General features: G+C 35.7%; 2 protein-coding genes across 2 annotated transcripts in view; both read left to right on the top strand.

The window, feature by feature from the left end:
- LOC107588897 (trafficking protein particle complex subunit 8-like) lies at positions 1-21,816 on the top strand. Its single transcript, XM_016277151.1, has 11 exons — positions 1-286; positions 7,384-7,578; positions 11,760-11,843; positions 14,342-14,431; positions 14,930-15,104; positions 16,727-16,880; positions 17,916-18,000; positions 18,116-18,381; positions 21,228-21,343; positions 21,415-21,565; positions 21,712-21,816. Exons 1-11 carry the CDS (start codon positions 130-132, stop codon positions 21,814-21,816), a joined length of 1,578 nt encoding a protein of 525 aa, XP_016132637.1. The 5' UTR covers positions 1-129.
- Positions 21,817-23,589: 1,773 nt separating this feature from the next.
- Positions 23,590-24,154, top strand: part of LOC107588896 (trafficking protein particle complex subunit 8-like) — a 64,429-nt gene continuing 63,864 nt past the window's right edge. The window contains exon 1 of the mRNA XM_016277150.1: positions 23,590-23,604. Coding sequence (XP_016132636.1) covers positions 23,590-23,604 — 15 coding nt within the window. The remainder of the gene's footprint in view (positions 23,605-24,154) is intronic.

The following is a 24,154-nucleotide window of genomic DNA, read 5'->3' as shown; positions in this document are numbered from 1 at the left end:
TGGGCAAAATCGATCAGCAGGCAGCAGTAGATTTCAACATGTCTGCCGTCGGCTGTCAGTAAAGGAGGTGTTTGTTTTCAACTCAGCAGCGGATCCGTGAGCTCGGTGAAGAACAAACGAGGTGCTCTCATGGCTCAGTGCGTGCAGTCAGTGCAGGAGTACATCCAGGACTCGTTCGTGCCGATGGTGGCTGTCCTGTGCAGCGAGGATGCGGAGAGAGTGACCCGCAAAAACAGCCTGAGCTTCCCCGAGCTGCTGCGGCCTTTCTGCCGCCTGACGTCCGAGGGTAAGAGGCCATCTGGTCAGACAACCGCGGATCACCCACCACAACTGATGATCACTAGATAAGACGGTTGTTAGACAGCTCCCTTACACATACACACTGGCTGCGTCTGAAAACCTAGTGAACTGTCTGCCAAGACATTGCCCAAAACAGTCCAGGTGCCATTACAACGGTCAGACGGGAAAAATACAGTCTAGCTAGGCAGTTTAATATAGGTTTTGAGAGACATGCCCAAAAATGCTCTCTCGCAAGGCAGCTTATTAGGATTTGAGACACACTGAAAATGATGTCTAAGTAGGCTCTAGGCAGCTCACTAGATTTTTAGTTACACGCCCAAAGGTGCTGTCTCTAAATAGGCAGCTCACCAAGTTTTGAGAGATGTGCCCAAAAGATCTGTCTAGGTTGACAGCTAACTAGCTTTTTGAGAAACATGTCCAAAAATGTTTCAATAAACAGCTCACTGGATTTTTTCGTCATGCACCTTAAAATGCTGTCTAAATATGCAGGTTACTAAGTTGTGAGAAACATGCCCAAAAATGCTAGTCTAGGTTGGCAGCTCATTAGATTTTTAGGCACTATTCTTTGTCCAGTGAGGCCCTTGGGCAGATGTCTTTGTAGACTGTAGTGTAGACCTCGTTTGACCGTCATGTTTGGTTTGCTAATAGTTTTCTGCACTCTTTTTTTGAACGGCATCCTGGGGGTCCCGGGACCTTAGAGGTCAGCAGATTCTCTATGCGCTGGGGGCCCTAGTGGTTATCTTGTGCCATCTGTGCCAAGGAGCCCGGGCTCTAATGGTCAGCAATTTCTCTGAGTCTTAAGGAACTCGCTAAGTTTTGAGAGACGTGCCCAAAAAAATCTGTCAAGGTTGACAGCTAACTAGGTTTTGAGAAACACACCCCAAAATGATGCCTATCTAGGCAGCTAACTAGCTTTTGAGAAACACATGTCCAAAAAATGATTAGATAAACAGCAACCTGGATTTTTAGTCATGCACCTTAAAATGCTAGTCTAGGTTGGCTGCTCATTAGATTTTTAGGCTCTATTCTTTGTCTAGTGAGGCCCCTGGGCAGACGTCTTTGTAGACTGTAGTGTAGACCTCTTCTTTTTTTTTTTCTCAAGTTTTTGCACTGCATCCCGGGGGCTTTAGAGGTCAGCCCAGGGCTCTAATGGTCAGCAAATTCTCTTTGTGTTAAGAAACATAGGGTCTTCTGCACAGAGGGGCCGGGGGCTCCATCTGATTCTTTGCGATTTATGCACTAGGGGTACTTCCTCAGTAAGTTTTGGTACCACAAATCTTTGGAGACCTTTCATAGTGTAAGGCCTTCTGGCCCGTTCTGTAATCCAGCTCTGATCCTCAGTCAAATGATAGGAAGGGTTTCAAACCGGATTCATCTGAATTTGATCTCTCTGTTTGTGAAATCTGATCTGATTTCCGATCACCTGACCATTTAGTGTCAAGAGCCTTAGACAGACACAGCACAGATCAGATGCCTCTATTGGTGAGGGTTAGATTACCTCTGGACTGGCTGGAGAGGTCTGTGTTTGGCCTGTGCTGTTAATCACCAGCCTATATCTAGTAAAGGATATGGGATAATCCTAAAGAGGCAAGCAATCACACCGTAGTAAGTGAACAACCAAGATACACAATCGATCAAAAGTTTGGGGTTTTATAACATTTTTTTTAAATATATTTTTTAAAGATTTATTTTTGGCTTTTTTAGCCTTTGTTAAGACAGGACAGTATGTTGACAGGAAGTGAATAGGGAGAGAGAGAGGGAGATGGGATCAGGAAATGTCCGCAAGCCGGGACTCGAACCCAGGACACCTGAATCGCATATGTTGGCGCATTGCCCACGAGGCTATTGGCGCTGACTATTAATAGTTTTCTTTATTTTATTAAATTTTTTATTTTATTTAATTTTATTAATTAATATTTTCGAAGCCTCTAATGCTCATCAGGGCTGCATTTGTTTGATCAAAATTACAGTAAAAACAGTAATATTGTGAATTTAAAGTTACTGTTTTCTATTTGAATATATTTCAAAGTGTACTTCATTCCTGTTATGTCAAAGCTGAATTTTCAGCAGTCATTACTCCACTCTTCAATGTCACATGATCCTTCAGAAATGATTCTAATATGCTGATTTGGCACCTAACATTTCTTATTATTATCAATGTTGAAAACAGTTGCTATATATATTTGTGGAAACTCTTCCACTTTTTTACTGTCACTTTTGATCAATTTAATGCATCTTTGCTGAAAGTATTAATTCATTAACTTTAACTTTAACTTGAACATTTGACAACAGATGCCATTTTAATTGGTTCATTAAAAATGTCATTCACTCTTACAAGAAGAAATATTCCTATTAGCCCAGGGCTTAGAGAAAAAGGTATTTTTGTGTTCTTTGGCCTCCTTTCCAAATGTTAACCATTGAGGAAAAAAATTAACCGAATCACTTTCTTGCATCAGAATCTGTCCCGGTCACCACAGTCAAGACTGAACACATGTAGCTCATCTGTAGAACGTGGCGCTTGCAACGCCAAGGTCAAGGGTTTGATTCCCTGGGAAAGAAAGAAGTGATAAAATGTGTGCTTTGAATGCAATGTCATTTTGGATAAATGTAAATGTAATGAACTCTTTTCTTCATAAGAGCATGTGCTATAAAAGGATTTGCAAATAGGAAGTGATGTAATTCTGACAGTTTAATGTGGACAACAATTGTTGGTTTTACAAAAAATGATTTGAACAAAATAACATTATTAACCAATTATAACATTTAAAAAGCTAATCATGTTCCATTTTCCTCCGGAACAACTAGAATGGGTATTTCCTATTTCATTTGTTTTCAGGTTTTGTTCCTACTGCTTTTAATTCCTGTCTGAGCTACATCATCACATTCATTGACTGAAATCTTAGAATCGCTCCATTTATCAACAATATTGGTCTTTCAGGATTCATGCAATTGTGGGAAAACATGGCACATTTTGTGTAGCACAATAGGCACAGACTTCTCATATCAGTCATAGACTACACTAATACACTTAATCTCGTCAGAGAACTCTTTCAGATACTAAGAAAACCCCATTTCTCACATTGCGTTTGTTGCAGTGTGTTATGGATTCGTAGAAAAGCTGGTAACACAGTTAGGTTGACCCAAATGAACACAGTGCTCTCTTTATGTGTGTGTGTGTGCGTGTGTGTCCCTCAGTGATGTGATTGGATTTATTCAGGAATGCCTTGGCAGCAGAGGAGCAAAGTCGCATCTTTATTCTTTATGTTGTGATTATCATGTGAATAGTGGAGTGAAAACACACAGGTGCATTATGGGAGAATGTTCGGTAGAGGGGTGGCAACATATTTGAGCTGGGTGTTCCTGTCATGCATTTTGCAAGGGAAGAGTGGGTGAAGATGGATCAGGTGGGCTCCAGAGGTGGTCAGCTGTCATAAGACTAGTGGAAACCCAGCTGTGTTTGGCTAATTTAGTCAACCATGACAGATTTTCAAGTTGGCGTTCATAATAGATTGTAAATAATTTATTAAAAGTCTTTGCATTGTGCTGATCTCATTAAATATACATTTTTTAAATCCTCTAAAGAAAAGAAAAGTACCTTTTCAGAATTGTACTCTAACAAATATTAGCGATATTAATAGTCAAAACCGTATATTACATCCCAATTATAAAATCCCAAAGATTAAGAATTTTAATATTGATTTATTAAAAGTAAATAATAAAAAAAATTCTGACAATGCCCATAAGAATTAACAAGTGACGGTGGGGACACCCAGTTCAAATATTTATTACTTTTGTTCGGCAAGGATGCATTAAATTAATAAAAAGTGACTAAAGATGTTTGTTACATAAGATTTCTATTTCAAATCACTGCTGTTCTTTTTAACGTTATATTCATATAAGAAAATGCAGAATGGTCTCCACAAAAATATTAAGCAGTACAGCTGTTTTCAGTTTTGATAGTAATAATAAAAAAAGTTATAAAAACTGGTATTCTTAAGCAGCAAATCAGCGTATTAGAATGATTTCTGAAGGATCATGTGACACTTAAGACTGGAATAATGATGCTGAAAATTCAGCTTTGCATCACAGGAATAAATTGCATTTTACAATATATTAATAGAAAACTTAAAATAGAAAATGGGTACTTGAAATTGTAATATTTCAAAATATTACAGTTTTTACAGTATTTCTTTATCAAATAAATGCAGCCTTGATGAGCATAAGAGACCATCCAAAAAATTTTTATAATATGTGGTCCAGATTGAACCAGCCTTGGGTTCTAGACTGTGTAAAGCTCCTTGCACACCAAGAACAAAAACTATAAATAAAACTATAAAGATGTAGTTCTAAAAATCATTCTCAATATTAAAGAATTGCAGAGTCCAAACCACAGCTATAACGATAAAGGCACAGAGAAACATGTAGTTGGAATCACTTTCAGAATGATTTTTTTTCCAGCTGATGAAGGATACAGACATTGACACCCAATCAGAATCAATCCTGCTATCACGAGCTCGAGAATTTAAAGCGGCAGATGAGTGTGCACTTAGAATAAACTGACGATATCGTCTGCTGGTGTGGACGCTAATATAGTTATCTTTATAGATATCGTTATAGATTAGGGATGTAACGGCATGAAAATTTCTTATCACGATTATAGTGACCAAAATTATCACGGTTATCAGTATTATCACGGTATTGTTAAAATGTGCTGGAGATGTTAAAAAAGTACCAAAAAACAACAACAAATAAAAGGACTTTTTGTTTTCATAATCACTAAAACAATAACATTACCAATGATGTTCGGATTTTAAATGACAACTTGACTGACAACAGTTTAATAGCATGTTGACATATCTAATGTAAATGTTCAAATAAAGCTTTGAAAAAGTTTAATAAAAAGCTAAACCTCAAATTTCAGCCTTTAAATAAAGAAAAAGATATAAGTAATGTTCGGATTTTAAATGACAACTTGACTGACAACAGTTTAATAGTTAATAGAACAGTAAATGTTCAAATAAAGCTTTGAAAAAGTTTAATAAAAAGCTAAACCTCAAATTTCAGCCTTTAAATAAAGAAAAAGATATAAGTAAAAATGATAACTGATTAATAAATGATTATATGTATTTTATCTGCTCCATAAATAATTCCTAGATAACTTATCTGAATGTGTAGAATCCACATAAGCTTGTTTTTCATCAACCGGTCAAAATTCACAGTGGGGCATGCAAATTCTGTCCTTTTTTGGCCAGACAGAAACTGCACACAGACTAAATGTAAATATACGTCTCTGTAAATCCACTCGCTGACAGCAGGTGGCGATTGTGGAAAAGCTGAATTAGAGCTGTTTCCCGTAACCTCTGTGGACAAAGCAGTATTGCGATTTAAAAACACTTCCTTTAGGTATTACATGGCGCGAAGATGAAAATAAAATGCCATCGAATCGTTTCTGAAGACAGTCAGAACCTTCAGAGATACATTCATATAATTAATCCATTCATATATTAATTTGTATAATTCCCTTAGCACTCTTTTAAAACCTCCCAGCTTTTCCGCCCTGTTTTCACTCAAAACGAAATTTCTCTGTGTGCTGTGCGCACCTGAGACTGTTACTTAAAACTGTGCTTTATGCTGGACAGTATTTATTTATTGCGAGTTGTTCAAATCGCGGTAATCTAATACGGTAGTTAATGATAATTAAAAGATGAAACAGTAATACTAACCGTGCGGAATTTTATCATGATTTATCGTCAAACCGGTAATCGTTACATCCCTATTATAGATATTGCTTAGGTAATTGCATATGTTTCATGTTTACATTGTGCACTCCCCACCAGGTACAATATTCTGATTGTTTGCATATTGTTTTTAAGCCCATAAATAATAATGTACTCATTCTAATATGTTTAAAAAATAATTTACATTGCTGGTAGGTTATCATTGCACAAATTAACACACTCTCTACAATAAAAAAAATAAAATTAGAAGAGTTCTGAACTAACGCGCTGTCTTCACTGTATCTAACGCACACACTCTCAAGGCTGATTTATGGCTGATTTATACTTTGAGTGCGCACGACGTCGTTTAGCGTGGCGGTGTGCACAACATTTTTTGTAACTTTCCGCGCAGCTCTGCTTCCGAAGATGCACGAGTTCAAAGCGACTCTAGCCGAACATGCACGTCTGTGCCAGCATTTGTGTGAAACAGAAGCAGTTTGATGTTAAGTTCAGTCACACACACAGATCACGTTGCGGCTGAACTCAGACATTCAGGAACAAACTTTTTAGCGCTGCCCTGCAATTTTATCAACTAAATAGCTTAATCGCTCAAGAGCTACATTATCTTTCTCAACAAGGAGCTGGTAGCATCATTGTTTCTAAAGGAATTAAAGCCATAGCTTTACTGTTAATAGAGAAACGCGGCAGAACGGTGGTAATGCATACGTACACAGCCTCTCTTTCTCTCTCTGTCATAAATGAACAGTTGATGAATCACACTTTTCTGAGAATAGACTTGAAATGGAGATAGCTAAACTGCAAGCTAAGCTGTGTTTTCAGAAAGCAAGAGCGTTTATCCACAGTGGAGAGAGAGCGCGTGAGCACAGGGTTGCCAGGTTGACAAAGATAAGTAGCACGTTTAGCAGATATTTCTGTATTGCGCAAGTGTAAAGCTCTGTTTTGGGGATTACGTCTCTTTATATCAGGCAACCCCATTGTGTTCCTCTGCGGCCAGATTATTAACAGATGCTCTATTCATTCTTTTTTTAGAAACCTCGCAATTTTCTACTAAAAAATATTAAATATTAAAATTAAGCGCTGTCCACTGCTGCACACGTGCCACAGTATCGATACAGGGCCAACTGTATCGATACTCGTATCGTCAAATCGCTGTGACGATACATCGTCGTATCGATATTTTGAACACTGCACTAATAGATATCGTTCTTGGTGTGAAGTTGTGAACTGGCCCTTAAGTCTAGAACCTAGAACCTAGAAAAAAAGCTTCAGAAGAATAAGCAGCACCATTATTAATTTGACACCAGCCAGTTCATCTTCTTTTTTTGCTCCTGTTACCGTACTGTAGGTCACCTGCGTGACCCCAATAACCAGGTGGTTGTGGTGAAGGGCCTCCGGATCAGTGTGACTGGGATCAACACAAGGCCTCCACAGACCCCAGAGATGCAGAGACTCCTCAGCCAGGCGGTCTCTGTCTGCCAGCCTCCTGAAGTGTCGCCCGCCAATGTCATCACGGCTGGAGACTACGACCTCAACATCAGCGGTAAGTGCTTGCAAAGAGTTTTCTGTTCACTTTAACTTCACCAGGGGAAATCTGTAGAGGACCTGATTATATTACTGCCACATTTTGAAAGTAGGAAAGTGGAAATGGCCTGAAGTGAACAAAAACGGGAACTGAGAGATTGTTTCCTAATGCAGCATACGTTTACGCAGCCCTTGCAGAATCTCCAAAATGTTGATCAGTTTTACATGTATGGGTGGGCAATATAAGCAGTCACAGTTTTCTTCATTATGGTAGCAATATATGTCACAATATACAGTGATATGATGCACAGAAAAATAATAATTCTAATTTCCAAAGTAATGGCAGACCTTTAGAAAATGGGATAAATTTGGATTTTATACTATTCATAAAAATGTTATAGTATTTAAGGTCATGTAGTATTTAAGGTCTGCAGTTAAACAGCTGTATAAATAAATAAATACTTGTGTTTTATCCTTTTTTTAATGCAAAACACTATTTTATCTATATTAAAATAAGATATAATAATTATAGTTTCTGTTAGGGGTGTGTAAACATTTTAGAAAAGGAATAAGAAAATTACAACAACAAAAAAAAAAACAGAAAAATGGTTTGATCTCTAAAAAAAGACTAATAATTATAGATTCTGCAGGGGGTGTGTAAACATTTTAGAAAAGCAATATGAAAATAATAAAAAAAAAAATGTTGTGTAGCTTCTTCTGGACAGAAAAATGTTTTGATCTCACTAAAAGAAAGAATAATTATATGTCAGAAAAAAAAAAGATAATTATAGGTGCAGGGGGCTTGTAAACAAGTTTTTAATACATTATTAATATATATTTTTTATTTGAATGAGACTCATTTCATAGTAGTTTCTCATGTCAGCACCTGATGAGGGCAGCAAAGCCCTTGAGGGGAAAAGTGAGAATTAAATGTTGTAATTGTCCATGAAATTAAAGGGTTTGGTTTGCATTACACATTTGTTTTATCGTTTCTGATCTTTTTTTTTTCTTTTTTCTATTTTTCTAACCCCCCCCCTTTCTCCAACTTCTCCTGTGGATGAATTCTTGGTAAGAGCTCTGACCCTCATACACATGTTTTCCTCTGGTGTGTGTATGCCAGGTCACACACGTGTGCTATGCTGTGCTGTTAAGTGAAGTGTTTGGTCCCTTCTCAGATCCTAGGCTCCCAGTAGAGCCCGTCCCCCACGTGGTCCCTTTGCTGCACCCTTCACTTGGGGGGGCCTAACAACAAACCCCTGAGATTTAGATACTAACACACCTCTCTACACCAGCAGCATCCTCCTTTTAACTGAATGAACATATTGCACCTGAATATGAGAACAGAGTCAAGATGCAACAAACAGCAGCGTTAGCATACTTGAATATGTGAACTTCACGGTTGGTTGGTTTGACTACAAAGCTAAGGTCTCAAAACTCTATGCTCAAAATTCAACATGAAATCAAAACTGTTCCTACATACTTAAATGCATAATATGTTCCTGTTCTTATTGTGTCAGTTATTTTAGTATTATATGTACTGTTATAATATGTTATTTGTATTATGAATGAATAAATTAGCTATAGTAATATTAATTATAATATTTAATTTTATATTTTGAGTAAGCTTTGTTATTATTATTATTATTATAGCTTTTTATTTTTACTTTTCATTTTAATTTTAGTTTGTTTTAGTAACTTTTCAAATTCAGTTTTACTAATGTTACTTCAGTTTAAATGTATTTAAGTTAGTAGCCAAGACAAAATTTTTAATTTTTCAAGTTTAAGATTATATTTTTCCATGTCATTTTTATATTTTATTTTACATCAACATTGTTTCAAGTAATATACAAATGCTATTTTAATAAACTTTTAATTCGTTTTTAATGAACAAAATCAACACTGTATTGCACATTATTTATCTGTGCACATCATTCCAAATGTTAATAAAAATAACATCTTCCAGCTCTGAAACAACTTTTATTTTTAGGTGATGTCATCTAGGACCGGTGGGCGGGTAAATTAAGGTTAACCAATAGCCAAGTAGCTAGGCTTTGCTTTAGGCTTGGTAAAGCATCCTCTCCAAAAATTTTCAGATTTACATGCAGAATAAAGTCATGGAATGGGGGAAGTTACCTTTTCAAAAGATGCTTTTGAAAGTGAACTTGACCTTTAGCCTTCATATCTAAGCTATTATTCCAGTTCCCAGCAGGTAGAGGCTTAAATAAAGCCTGATTCCTTAAACAAAATTATCATCCCATCCACGATCTGCAAACTCACTTTCAGGGCTCTGGTTGCTTTTCACAATCCAATACATTCTGAATGAAACAAAAAGGACGTTGCACTCTAATTTTATCATACAGCGTTCTGTTTCCCTCAGAAGTGTGTCACTTTATGGAAGGAGGAGGGGTTGTGAATGGTCTTTCATGTTGATTTTAAAGCATTGGTTTGCTGTGTGTGTGTGTGTGTGTGTGCTGTACTCACTCTGACCAATAGATTTCTCTAGAAACATCCAACTCCAATTTTGGGTTGTGAATGGTCTTTCATGTTGATTTTAAAGCATTGGTTTGCTGTGTGTGTGTGTGCTGTACTCACTCTGACCAATAGATTTCTCTAGAAACATCCAACTCCAATTTTTTTTTTTTAATGTTTTTTCTGCTTCTGCTAGAACTGGTACCAGTAGTTTGTGTTTTATGTATGTTTCAAGGGCGAAGTATGTTACATGTTGTTCATTATATGTAATTTTTCAGTCTACTTCATTATCCTACATTTAGTAGATTGCCTTTTCACAAAGCGGGAGATGCCGACTGAACGTGCCCATGTCTAAGCTAATCAGGAAAATGTGATTTTAGAACAATGCTCATCTGCTTTCTGGGTCTGCAGTGCAAACTCAATTTAGCACATTGTCGAAGTTCAGTTCTGTTAAAGTTCCCCTGTAGTCAAAAATTTTATCCTTTAAAACTAATCTTCGATCATCTAAAATACATTTTTAAAATATTTATTTTTTCTTGTGAAATTTTTTTTCTCATGCCTTAAAATACCTTAATACACCCTTGCCTCATTTACTATATGCAGATCTATGAATATGCAAATTAGCCTCCACTCCGTCACACCAGCCAGGGGTAGTTCACAGAGAATAAAATTCAAAGAAATAGTTCACCCAAAGATTAAATTTAGCTGAAAATCTACTCTTAGGCCGACCAAGATGTAGATGAGTTTGTTTCTTCATCTGAACTGATTTTGATAAATGTATCATTACATCACTCGCTCACCAATGGATCCTCTGCAGTGAATGGGTGCCGTCAGAATGAGAGTCCAAACAGCTGATAAAAACACCACAATAATCCACATGACTCTGGTCCGTCAGTTAACATCTTGTGAATTGAAAAGCTGCTTGTTTGTAATAAACAAATCATTAGGATTTTTAAAACTTCAAACCGTTGCTTACGTTTTGTCTGAATAAGGAGAGAAATATGCACGGATTAAGGAGTATTTCCAACCAAGAAGCATCCAGAACAGTTTTAAACCAATACGTCTGTGGGTTTTGATGTGAGGGAACAACAAAGGATGGACTTTTTCACTGGAGGAAGTGTTATAATGGATTACAGACTTCTATTTTGGCCAGAAGTGACGGTTTAAAATTAAAACGACTTTAAGATAGTTTTGTTTATTACAAACACACAGCTTTTCGCTTCACAATACGTTTATTGATGGACTGGAGTCATGTGGATTAATTTGGTGGATTATTATGATGTTTTTATCAGCTGTTTGGACTCTCATTCTGACGGCACCCATTCACTACAGAGGATCCATTGGTGAGCAAATGATGTTAAATTTCTCCAAATCTATTCTGATGAAGAAACAAACTCATCTACATCGTGGATGGCCTGAGGGTGAGTACAATTTAAGCAAGTTTTCATTCTTGCGTGTACTCTTCCTTGGACTTAATTTACACTCTTATAAAATCGATCTTAGGATGCATTTAGCTCCTGGTAAGATTGTAGAAAAGCATTGCAAATATCAGTATCTAAAATAAACTGACCATTTTTTGCAAACACAAAGAGCAATTAGTCTTGACATTTTGTCTGTGCAGATCACAGGTGCATCTGCAGGGTTTGGGGTGGGTTGTGTTTTGGATGCCTTACGCTTCTGTGGTTCCTCTCCGTGAGCTTTAACCAGACTGCCTGTCTCTTCTCCTCTCAGACCGCACGGTCAAAGCGAGCGTTCCCTGGTACTCTGACTGGAAAGAAACACTCACCCAGCTGAGCTCGTCCAAGTACTACACAGGTATTGCCTTCCTTCCCCTGCTGGGAGTGTGCGAGAGGGCTTTCCTCGGTCGCCTTCTCCACGTCATTTCCCGGCCCGGCTCGCTCTGTAGCAGAACTGTCGCTAAATCTTCTTTCCTCTTTCCAATCCAGCTTCCTCCACTTTCTGATGATGTTGGTGGTGGTTCTTTAGCTTTGTGTGTGTTTGAGACTCATTGGGCTGAAACTCTCAGTGGTAGACGTGTTCATAGCTTTGTCAAATAATGGATTGGCGATCTCTTCAGTTACTGTACATCCAAATAGTTAAGTGTAATTTTTTTTTGTTTCAGAAATGTGCGGGTTCAGTTTGAGATTTTAGTTCAATGAGTCATTTTACCCATTCAGTCAGAATGTGTCTCACTTTATAGCCTAGTTTATTTTCCTCTTTAGAGCCATCATTCCTTTTGCTGTGAAGTAGAGATTGACTTTACATGCGCTTTTTCTGAATTCAAGCAGAATACATTTTAACGTAGTTCTTCAGTTTGAGTTAATGTGAAATATTGGTTTCTTTCTGTTAAATTTACAGTTAAAAGCAACTGTGGTAGCCAGAAATTCAGAAAATACTGTAACAATGTTTCTAGTATTATGGCTGGCATATTTGTGCCTGTACGAGACCAATACTCATATATACGTAGACATGCACAGGGTCATAAACACAAATAATGCAATAAACATGAACTAAATTACATAAAATATAACACAAAACACCCTGATGTATGTTACTGATGACAATAAAAATAAGCTAAATTATTTAAATAAAATATATTCATATATTTTTGTCATTCAGTGACTCCTGGTAATGTCCTTTTACTGTTTTTAACATGAAGTTTATGGTAATTCAAAGTTTTTACCTCCAAAAAACATAAATATGACTGTATGTGACATAATGCAGAGTTAAACCAATTTAAACCACATTTTTTCACTGTATTTGGCAAGATATCTATCAGTCAAACGATTAATAGGTTTTTCTGTAGCATACAATATAAAAAAAATTTAAACACTGCATTGGTACACTAATGCTCTGTTGAGTAAAACATTTGGTGATTATTTAAATGTTTGGATTTGTTTCTTTACTTTTTTGTTCACTATGTATTTATTTAGGATGTGCAAACCACTTTTTCAAAAATGTTTGGTTAAGTTTTGGTTTTATGTTTGGTTTTGAGATATCAATCAGACACATTTTTTTAGAGATATACTTAATCACTTCATATTATGAATTATAGAGGTTACTTCAAATGAATAATTGTAATTATGATTAAAAATGATTAGCAGCTTTAACAGGATTACTGCAGGGGGTATGCTAATTACAATGTTCATTATCCAAAAATAGTGTTAACGGGTAAAGTTCAGCTAAATATTTCATTGTCCCTCCTACATAAATAAAATATTAAGTACAGTGTACAAGTTTTATGAACTGATGTTTGTTTTAAATAATAAAATAATCTTTGCAATATAAGTATCTGAACGAAGTCTGTATAAAACATTAATATGGTACAAATGTCGTCATAGGATAGACTTTGGACCTTTTTAGGACCTTGGACAAAAAATAAAAGTTATGCTTTAAAGCACAAATAAAAGTTAAAGAAAAAGTATATAAATTAGCCTATTTCTTCTCACTAGAATGTTGCAATTGTAATCATCAGAGCTACTGCAGACAAGTGGTGTGCTTCATTGATTTTAATGAAAGTGATATGGTTTGATGTTTTGTAGTGTAGTGTACAAGCTCTACCCTCTCTGAAGTGCATACTGTGTGCTTATTGTCATGAATGATTCTGAGGGCGCCATTGATTTAGACAAAATGTCAAGGAACTCAGCTAATGAAGCTGGAGCATAAAAATCAGTGCATCCTCATCTTCCCCTCATTGCTAGATAGAATTAAAAGGGGAAAATTGATCATGAATACTAATGTTTCAACCTGTTTTGGACATCCTGTTTCTCTTTTAAAAAAAAAAGGGTTGAATGCAGATTAGGTCATTAAGTGTTCAAAGTGATTTAAGGTGCGAATTTCTGTGGGACAAATCTAGTAATTTCAATAAGAATCCACACAGGAATTTCGCCGAAAGATTTTGCAACCAGTTCAAGTTGCTTCGTAAACCCAACAGGAAGCATGCATCTCTACATTGTTAGCAATAGACTTTTTTGCCCACAATATTTCGCTCATGTGACTTTGATCTTTATGCTTCATATTTGCAGGATAAGAAATAGCTTTTATTTTTTGAAGAACTGTAGTAACATCTAAATAAACGATTGGGAAAGTATTAGATTGTTGGATTTAAACATTCTTGAATTATCTTTCAGTTTTATTGCTGTAAAATAGTCTTGCTGTAAAAATGTGATCTGTTATCATTTCTTGGGGGGGGTTTCTATTCGTCTTGGCTTTCATAATGTGCTTCTCTCCTCTTCCGCCTGGAGGGCTGGTCACACGGCCTGTAATAATCTTGTTTCTGAACAAGACAATATTTCTTTGTGTTTATCTTACAGCAACAACACCATGGTTTGAGACTTATCGGGAGAACTTCCTGCAGTCCATGCCAGCGTCAGAGCACGAGTTCCTCAACCACTACCTGGCCTGTATCCTTCCAGATTCTTTGCTAAAAACTCTACCTCATTTCTTTTTATGCTTGTGTTTTTCCTCTTTCTTTACCACGAGGGACGCATTGAAATGTGAACCATATATAACGTTCAGCTAAGACTGCTATAAAATGTCATGATGTATAGTTTCTATAGTAAATGATAAAAAAATGGCAATTATAAATTATAATCTGCACTGTCTATTGATGACAAAACTCTGCATTTATTTGATCAAAACTACAATAAAAATAATACTGTGAAGTATTATTACACATCACATCATTCCAATATGATTACTTTCCCCAAACTTTTGAATGGTAGTGAATCACGCTTACTAACAATAAGAAAAATCCAGACTTTTTTTTTTACCCAGTCTGGCCAGATTTTTTACTTAATTAGTTTAAAAAAAAAAGATGTACAGCACAGTATAGCACCCTTTGCTGTCAGTCTCAGTTTTGTTCACCTGTATTCTGCGAGATCTCCTGAACTCGGCTGCAGGTATGTTGGTGGTGTCGTCCTGTGAGGCGGTGCCGACAGAGCGGTTCCTCAAGCTGTCACAGGAACAGCACCGAATCCAGCACAGTGGGGAATACACTCATCCCAAATGGTTTATCCCCAACACTCTCAAATATTATGTCCTGCTTCATGATATCAGTGAGGGAGACGAGCAGAGGTGTGTGTGTGTGTGTGTCTTAAGTGTTCTCTTATACCTGTGTTGCTTGTTTCCTTAGTTATGCTTTCTTCTTTTGTTTTTTTCCCCAAACTTTTACACAGTCAAACAGTCACACATGCCACACATAATGGTAAAAGGGATAGTTCAACCAAAAATGTGAATGCTGTCATTATTTAATCAGCCTCATGTCATTCCAAACATGCAACATCGGTTTATAGTTATAAAGGTTGGTTCCAAAAAGAATGTAAAAGTACCATAAAAATAGTATTCTAAGTCATAATTTGAAGTCATTATTCACTCAAAATCTTCCCCTCCAGTGAGTTCATTTAAAAAAAAAAAAAAAATGGGGGGAGGAGTCACTAAAACCTTAACCACTAAGGTCTGGTTTTACAGACAGGGCTTAGTCTAAGACAGGATTAGGCCATAGTTCAATTAGGACATTTAAATAATTTTCCATAAACGTGCCTTAGAAAACACATTACTGGTGTGTGCATCTTGAGCCAAAACAAAGGCATTGATATATTTTAAGATCAGTCAGTGCAAGTTTCTTTCAGTTGACACAGCTCAGACTTACATTTTAGTCTGGGACTAGGTTTAAGCCTGGTCTGTGAAACCGGGGTAAAGACACTAAACCACTAAAAAAGAGAAACATTTTAAGACGTTTGTAAGAAGTGCAATGCTTTGAAAATGATTCCCTTTTTTTTTCTAACAAGAAAATTCTGGAAATGTAGCATTGCATCACTTGCTCACCAATGGATGCTCTGCTGTGAATGGGTGCCGTCAGAATGAGAGACCAAACAGTTGATAAAAACATCACAATGTTCCACAGTTCACAGTACTCCAGTCTGTCGATGACATCTTGTGAAGTAAAAAGCTGTGTGTTTGAAACAAATCCATAATTAAGACATTTTTTATTTTAAACCATTGCTTCTGGCTTCATGAGTTTTTTTTTATCCAGAAAATGTTTATGTGAGAGGACAACAGGGGATGGACTTGATAACTTTTTGTTCTTTAATTACTTTTATTTGTGTTTTTGTGTGCATTTGCATAGAGCTGCGTGTATGTGAGCATGCGTTCTCTCACGGTTCATCATTGTTACTTTCACTGGAAAATAATTATTAATTAAACCGCTTTTAGAATGTAGCTGATGTCTGGAATAAATGTCCAGCACAGGGGTGTCCAAACTCGGTCCTGGAGGGCCGGTGTCCTGAAGAGTTTAGCTCCAACCAGAGTTGATTAACACTGGAAACATGTATCCAACACTGCCTCAGGGATTAAAACTAAAATGATGTCAGGAGAAAACATTTCTGCTTCTCCTTTGTAATTGCATACATTTAATTAGAGAAAGTAGTATGAGTAGAATAAAAATGAATCTTAAAAGCAACATGAACTGCATTTGCAAAGCATTTTTCTATGAATATTAATTTTTGACGGCATCCACTTCTTCCTCAGAGAGTTGTCTGCATGTAGATAAATTGCCAATCACGGTAATCTTATGTTGCCTGCAGCCTCAAGGTCTGATGAATAGAAGATAAGCTGACTGTGGGGAGAAAGATTAGGCTGTCATATATATTTATGATGGTATAGAACAAGCATTGATGTCTGTCTCTTGTGTCTCTCAGGGCGGACTCTGTGTACGAGGATATGAAACAGCGGTATGGTACTCAGGGCTGCTATCTGCTCAAGATAAACTCCAGGAGTGGTAGCACTGGTGCGGATGAACAGATGCCGGACCCCTGGAGTCAGTACTTACACAAGACCAGCATACACAACCCTGTGAGTGCCACAACTTCACTTCAGACTCTGAACATACAACTACTAAACTTCTGATTATCGTCATAAGGTCTGGTCCACATAGCAGCTTTTTGTGGCCAAAAATTACGTTTTGATAACTAAAACCTTGCAAGTCCAGGGTGTAAATGTAATGCAGTATTTTATGTTTAATAAATACATTTATGGACCATGGTGGAACAAATCACAAATATTTTATTATAATATAAAAATAATGTTACACGTAATAATCTACATTTTTATAGTGTTCTTCCACTGTGGTCAATACAATTAAAGTTAATTTACCAAATATTATGAAATATTGTTCTCAAACTTTTGTCAGCTGAACACATTGAACCTAAAATATTTCCTTGAAGTATTAGTATGAGTTTTAATATTAAATATCATTTAATTGTTTGCATGTTCACGGTTCTCTGACGATGCTTAATGGTCACACGAAATGCAGGTAAACGCAGTTTCTATTTTAAACTTATTTTCATTTGACTTTTTTATGATAATTAGCTTTTTGTCAACTCGCAAAGATCACAATGTAAAACGTTTTTTTTTTTTGCAAAATTTCCTCGTTTTTTTTTTTCAGTTTTTATTTTCACAAAGTTATCACAAAACAACATTGAAATAATTGTTAACGTAAAAATAGTAACATCTAAGTTAGCTGGTTTTACTCAAGTACAAAATATTTAATACCGCTTTAATCGGCATAAATACATTAATGTATACCAACAAAACTAAATTCTATGGGTTAAGTCAGGTATAAAATAACTTTAAGGTAACAATTGCAGGTCATAATTTTTTACAGTGAATGTGAATTTGTAAAACTAAAATTACATTATTTACATCATTGTAGTTAGAGACTTACTTATGACATGAAAAAATAATCATTACTGAAATTATTTGCTTCGTCCAACATGTATTGGCCTTATGGAATTACTCTGTTGTATCACTGTTAGACTTCTCTGAATTTGGAAAATTGAATTGGATCAGTAAAATGAAATGTTCCTCATGCCTGGTGGTGTTTTATAGGAACTATATGAAGAATCTGCAGTGAGTAATGCGGTTGAAAACAACATCGGCGCAGAGGAAGGTGGTCTTGATCCCTCCATTAGAGGTTAGTCCAGCACAGTTGAACCCCATTATCAGGGATTTTGGTTATAAGCCTCATATTGTTGAGATTGATTGAATGATTGTCTAATGTCAATTAGATGTTCCTCTCGTGTTTGCAGACGGCGTCTCAGAGACTCATCCTCTGCAGCTGGACCAGCCCACTGATGCCGGTTACCCTAGCAACAACGCCAGTCAGTCTGTAAACAATGTGGATATGACGAGGCCTCAAAAACAGGCCAGCGTGACCTCTCACACCACCCCGACCCCTCGAGGAACCTGCCTGACCCTGAACGACCACGACCACATCCGGCAGTTTATCCAGGAGTTTACCTTCAGAGGATTACTGCCGCACATCGAGAAGAACATACGGCAGCTAAACGACCAGGTACATAAAGGCAAACCAACCATGTATTTCATCTAATTCATCTCAAGTCTCTGTATTGATTGACTCTGTCTTCGCTTTTCCTGGTAGCTGTGTATTTTATTTGTTGTGTATTTTGAGATAATGCCAAGTTTGGGGGCTGTAAGATTTTTAAAAGTTGAAAAAAAATTATTCTTAGCCAGGCTGCATTTATTTAATCAAAAATATACTAAAACAGTAATATTTTGAAATATTACAATTTAAAATAACTTTTTGCTATTTAAATATATTTTTGTGAATGCCATTTAATTTATTCATGTGATGCAAAGCTGAATCATTACTCCAGTCTTTAGTGTCACTTTTCTTATTATTATCAATGTTATAAACATTTGCTTAATATTTTTTGTGGGAACATTTTTTTCTGGATTCTTTGATAAATGGAAAGAACAGAACAGAGGAAAAAAATTTAACTTTTTTTTTTAACATTATCCCTACTGTCACTTTTGTTCAGTTTAATGTATACTTGCTGAATAAAAGTATTAATTTCTGAAGAATATTATTAAGTACTTTATATATTGCTTTTGGGGAAAGAAAAAAATATATAATAAAGAAATGAAATTAAATATATATTATGTATATGTCATATTTTAACAAAAAATATAAATTTATTTGTTGCTTTCCAGGTAGTGATATGTACTGATCTTTTCCATCTGTGCTGATATATAAATAAATAAACAGAATAAATATATAAATAAACAGAATGAAGAAATTAAAAATAAAAAGAAGCAACAGAGAAACTAAACCGATTCTGTAAAATCTTATACATTAAAATCACTCAGACTTTAATTTTTAATATTGGCCCCGATATCTTATTATTTTTTGTTTACCCCCTAACATGCATAACTTTATAATTCACTCTGTATAGTATTAGTTTATTCCTCCATTGTTTTGTTGTAGATTTATTTGCCGGTTTCCTATTTTTAATATGCATATCTTCACTGCATTCATACTAGGGATGCATCGAATATTCGGCAACCGAATAAGAGAAAAGACCGAATAAATTGAACCGAACAATGACGTGATGCAATCAAATAGAGGCGCGCACTAATGCAGCAAACATGTCAACAGTGTGGAAGCATTTAAAAGTGTCAGAGAAAGATGCAAAAATCATTACAAGCACCGACAGCGAGAGACTGTTTAGTACTGCATCACGTCATGTCTTCGATGAGAAGAGGAAGGGGTGATTGTTGCTGGTTACTGTATGACTGATGACTGAAATCGCGAAATGCCCAATTAAATAAACTGCAGAACGTTGTGTTTTCTAATACACGCACGAATTGCATGTATTCAAACAGTGCTGCATGAGCTCGCGCACCAGGGTTCAAAGTCAAAAGCGCGAGGGAAATCTGCTCTGAAATAGTGTTATCCGTCAGTTGCTCAGTAACATTTTTATGAATTTTTACAAGGCATGTGACAATGCGATACGTGCAACAAACGTCTTCCCAAATTCGTAATGAGACTCATTTATAAATCTGCTGTTGTCAACAAAATGAAGCACTGAGGTCTTCCTGCGGGTTTCTGCAAAAATAAAAGCCGAGAAAAAGCAAGAACTCCATCAACATTAATACATGTTATTATTGTAATTTTACTGTTGTTCTGTAAAATAAAATAAAGACAATAATAAGGATAATAATTGCAACAGCTCGATGAATACATTTATTATAGCATTCACACACAGTGTTCAGACTTTTCTAATGTTTTAAAAGAAGTCTCTTCTGCTCAGCAAGGCTGCATTTATTTGTACAGTAAAAAATGCATGCCTGATTCAAGAAGGGGGTCTCAAAAATGGCCCAAAAAATATTATTTTACTAACTTAGTTAAATTGTGTTTTATTGGTATAATGTCTGTCAGAATGTTAAAAAATATTCAGTGTTAAGTAAATATTTTGAAAGCATATTTTGGCTATTTAATTTATGCAATGGTGAAAAAAATTAGCAAAATGGGGAAAAAATTTGAAAAACGTGCTCAGTAACATTTTTATGAATTTTTACAAGGCATGTGACAATGCGATACGTGCAACAAACGTCTTCCCAAATTCGTAATGAGACTCATTTATAAATCTGCTGTTGTCAACAAAATGAAGCACTGAGGTCTTCCTGCGGGTTTCTGCAAAAATAAAAGCCGAGAAAAAGCAAGAACTCCATCAACATTAATACATGTTATTATTGTAATTTTACTGTTGTTCTGTAAAATAAAATAAAGACAATAATAAGGATAATAATTGCAACAGCTCGATGAATACATTTATTATAGCATTCACACACAGTGTTCAGACTTTTCTAATGTTTTAAAAGAAGTCTCTTCTGCTCAGCAAGGCTGCATTTATTTGTACAGTAAAAAATGCATGCCTGATTCAAGAAGGGGGTCTCAAAAATGGCTCAAAAAATATTATTTTACTAACTTAGTTAAATTGTGTTTTATTGGTATAATGTCTGTCAGAATGTTAAAAAATATTCAGTGTTAAGTAAATATTTTGAAAGCATATTTTGGCTATTTAATTTATGCAATGGTGAACAAAATTAGCAAAATGGGGAAAAAATTTGAAAAACGTTGAAGCGAAAAAAGGCTTCGGCCAAGAATTTTCATTTCGGTGCATCCCTAATTCATACATAATAAAGCAGTTTTCATATTTTCAAAATAAACCACACCTAATATGCTTAAATTACCCAAGAGTCGAGGGTCCATTAATATGAATTTCCTTAGCTTTTGACAGTAATGCAAATATATATATATGTATATATATATATATATGTATATATTTCTAAAACTTGTTCTGCATTTACTTCATCTTTATTTATCTCTCATTCTAGCTTGTCTCAAGAAAAGGTCTGAGCCGATCTCTTTTCTCTGCCACTAAGAAGTTGTTTGGTGGAGGGAAGGTCCCAGAGAAGAGTATTGCTGAACTAAAGAACACTGCAGGGCTGCTGTAAGTGACTTGAAGTACAAATAAAATAGTTGTTTTTGTTCTCATCTGACTCTTGACCCCTGTGAAATCAGCTATCCCTCAGAGGCCCCAGAGCTTCAGATCAGGAAGATGGCCGACCTCTGCTTCCTCGTTCAGCACTATGAGCTGGCCTACAACTGCTACCACACTGCCAAGAAGGACTTCCTCTCTGACCAGGCCATGCTGTATGCCGCTGGAGCACTGGTGAGACGCACACCACAGTCATAGTGCAGCTGCTGCTTGAGATTAGCTCCACAGATAGGCACTCTAGCTCTAGTTTCTGTGGGTTATCAGAGTAGTACTGTCTGAACTCGCCTCAGACTGACTGCCTGCTGTCTCTGTCTCTACAGGAGATGGCTGCTGTCGCTGCCTTTCTGCAGAGTGGGGCACCCAGGCCGTACCCAGCACACTACATGGACACGGCCATTCAGACCTACAGAGACGTGTGCAAGTAAGAACATGCATTCGCTTGCGTTTTCCTCCCACCCCCATTTATATAGTATTTGGTAACATATTATAATTGTTTTAGTATTTTAAATGTAAAATGTTAAAAAACTAAATTAAGTAAATCTAATGCTTTTAAAAATTAAGATGTAGTTTTAGTTCTTGCTTTATTTTGAGAATTGTAATTCATTAAGTAACTAACCATTTGAATTTTTGCTTCAGTGTTTCATACTGCATTTCAAAACTTAAGTTTAGTACTTTACTGTTTTTATTAGTATTTTAAATCAACGAATGAATAAATTAATACATAAAATTAGTTTTATTTTTTTATTTCTGTTTTAGCTTCATCAGTTTTTGTTTTAATGTATCTTTTTACATTTTATTTTATTTTTATTACTATTTATTTTAGTTCTTGGATATCATTTTATATGGCTTTTAAAAATTTGCTTCGTTTTATTAAATAAATAGGCTGGACATTTTTAGGCCGGACATTGCTTCATGTGCTTTTAGAAATAAATTTTTTGTTTTATTTTTTTTGTATTTTTTATTATAATTATTAATTAAATTTTTTATTTCATTTTATTTGATAAAATAAATGAATAAAAAGCATTTTTATTCTTGCCTTCTTTTTTTTATACTGGACATCACTTTGTGTGACTTTTAGAAATGTGTTCAGTATTTTAACATTTTGCTATTACATCAATCAATAAATCAATCAGTTGTCATTTTTAGGTCAGACATCAGTTTGTTGCTTATAGAAATTAGTTTTTTTTTTTACTAATAAATAAATTCGTACTGGACAATCCAACATCCAAAGTAAAAGTTTTTGTGTACATAATATATGTGTGTGTACTGTGTAAATTTATTATGTATATATAAATACATACAGGCATTTAAATATTTAAGAAAAATTTTATGTTTAGATATTAAATATATTTATATATAATATAAATTATATGAATATAAATATGCATGTAAATGTAAATATTCTCAAAATATATACTGTATGGGTGTGTCTTTATATATGCATAATAAATATACACAGTACACACATATATAAACAAAAACGTTTATTTTGGATGCAATTATTTTAGGGCTGTCAAAATTAATGTGTTAATAATGCATTAATGCAAAATAATTTTAACGGCACAATTTTTTATTAACGCAGCACTCATTTTCCGTTTGACCTGTGGCCTAGCCCGTAGTTGGAGAAATCGAGATGCACAGTGTTTCCAACTTAGATTTAGCGACTTTTCAGACTCCTTTAGTGAATTTATTTATTTTTTTCTAAAAAAGCACCTAGCGACAAATCTAGTGGCTTCTTGGACAAACCTTTTTAGTTTCTGAGACTCTCCAGTACTGCCGCACGGGGTCTTGCTTTCCCAGCATGCACACACCTCTTTAGCCCCGTTCACGCTGCCAGCGACTTTTTCGCTGTATGTCGCTAGACTCTGTGCTGTGAAGATGCTTGTGGGCGTTCCTACTGCTGTTGCTCGAATGTTATTGGTAGACTGCACGTCTGGACATATAAAATGCAATCACAAACTATATTTATATATTGCCGGTAAAACTAAGATATCATTTTAATATGACTAGGAATTAGACTTAAAAGAAATAAAAGTACCACTCTGCTGTTGGAGAGTGTTGTTATATAAACTACAGGTGCTCGTGCATTAGATCATTAACCGGTGCTAAACTGCTCACTGCATCATATAATTAACAACTCGAACCATCAATATATGAATCAAACGGTTTCTTTTCTACGCATCATGTTTGTTATATCCATGTATGTGGTTACAGTAAAATCATATAAAACAGTGAAATTGCTCAGGAAATCTGTCCTGTCTTGCGGCACCTGCACTCGAGACGGTGACGTGTGAGCTCCACTGACAGATTCTTCACTCCTATTGGTTGTCGCTAGCGAAATTTGCTGTTCATTTGCGTAAAGTTAAACAATTCTTAACTTTTGTCGCTTGACACGTCCACATTCTGTCGCCAACGGTCACTGTCGCTCGTGTCGCCGGAAGTCGCCAACTTTCCATTGAAAATGAATGGGAACATGTCGCTTTGTAGCTGGCAGTGTGAACGGGGCTTTTCTCTGCTTCTGCTCTGTTCAGCGAGGGGCAGAGAGGAGCAGCGCTTTCAAATAAAACAGATATTATGTCGCTTCTCTAATTTTACATGCAAGTATAGTAGGGATGCACCGATATGAAAATTTTGGCTGATACCGATAATTCTTTATTTTTGAAAGCCGATAACCGATATGTTGGCCGATAAATCTATATCCAAATTTTTATATACTTTTTGAGAGCCTGATTACAAAAAAGGTCTCGTCATTAAAAACCACAT

Source organism: Sinocyclocheilus grahami, unplaced genomic scaffold (assembly GCF_001515645.1).
Source record: "Sinocyclocheilus grahami isolate Dianchi unplaced genomic scaffold, SAMN03320097.WGS_v1.1 scaffold109.1, whole genome shotgun sequence".
Taxonomy (NCBI): domain Eukaryota; kingdom Metazoa; phylum Chordata; class Actinopteri; order Cypriniformes; family Cyprinidae; genus Sinocyclocheilus; species Sinocyclocheilus grahami.
Note: the sequence above shows the minus strand (reverse complement) of the source record. Positions and strands in the feature narration are given on the sequence as shown.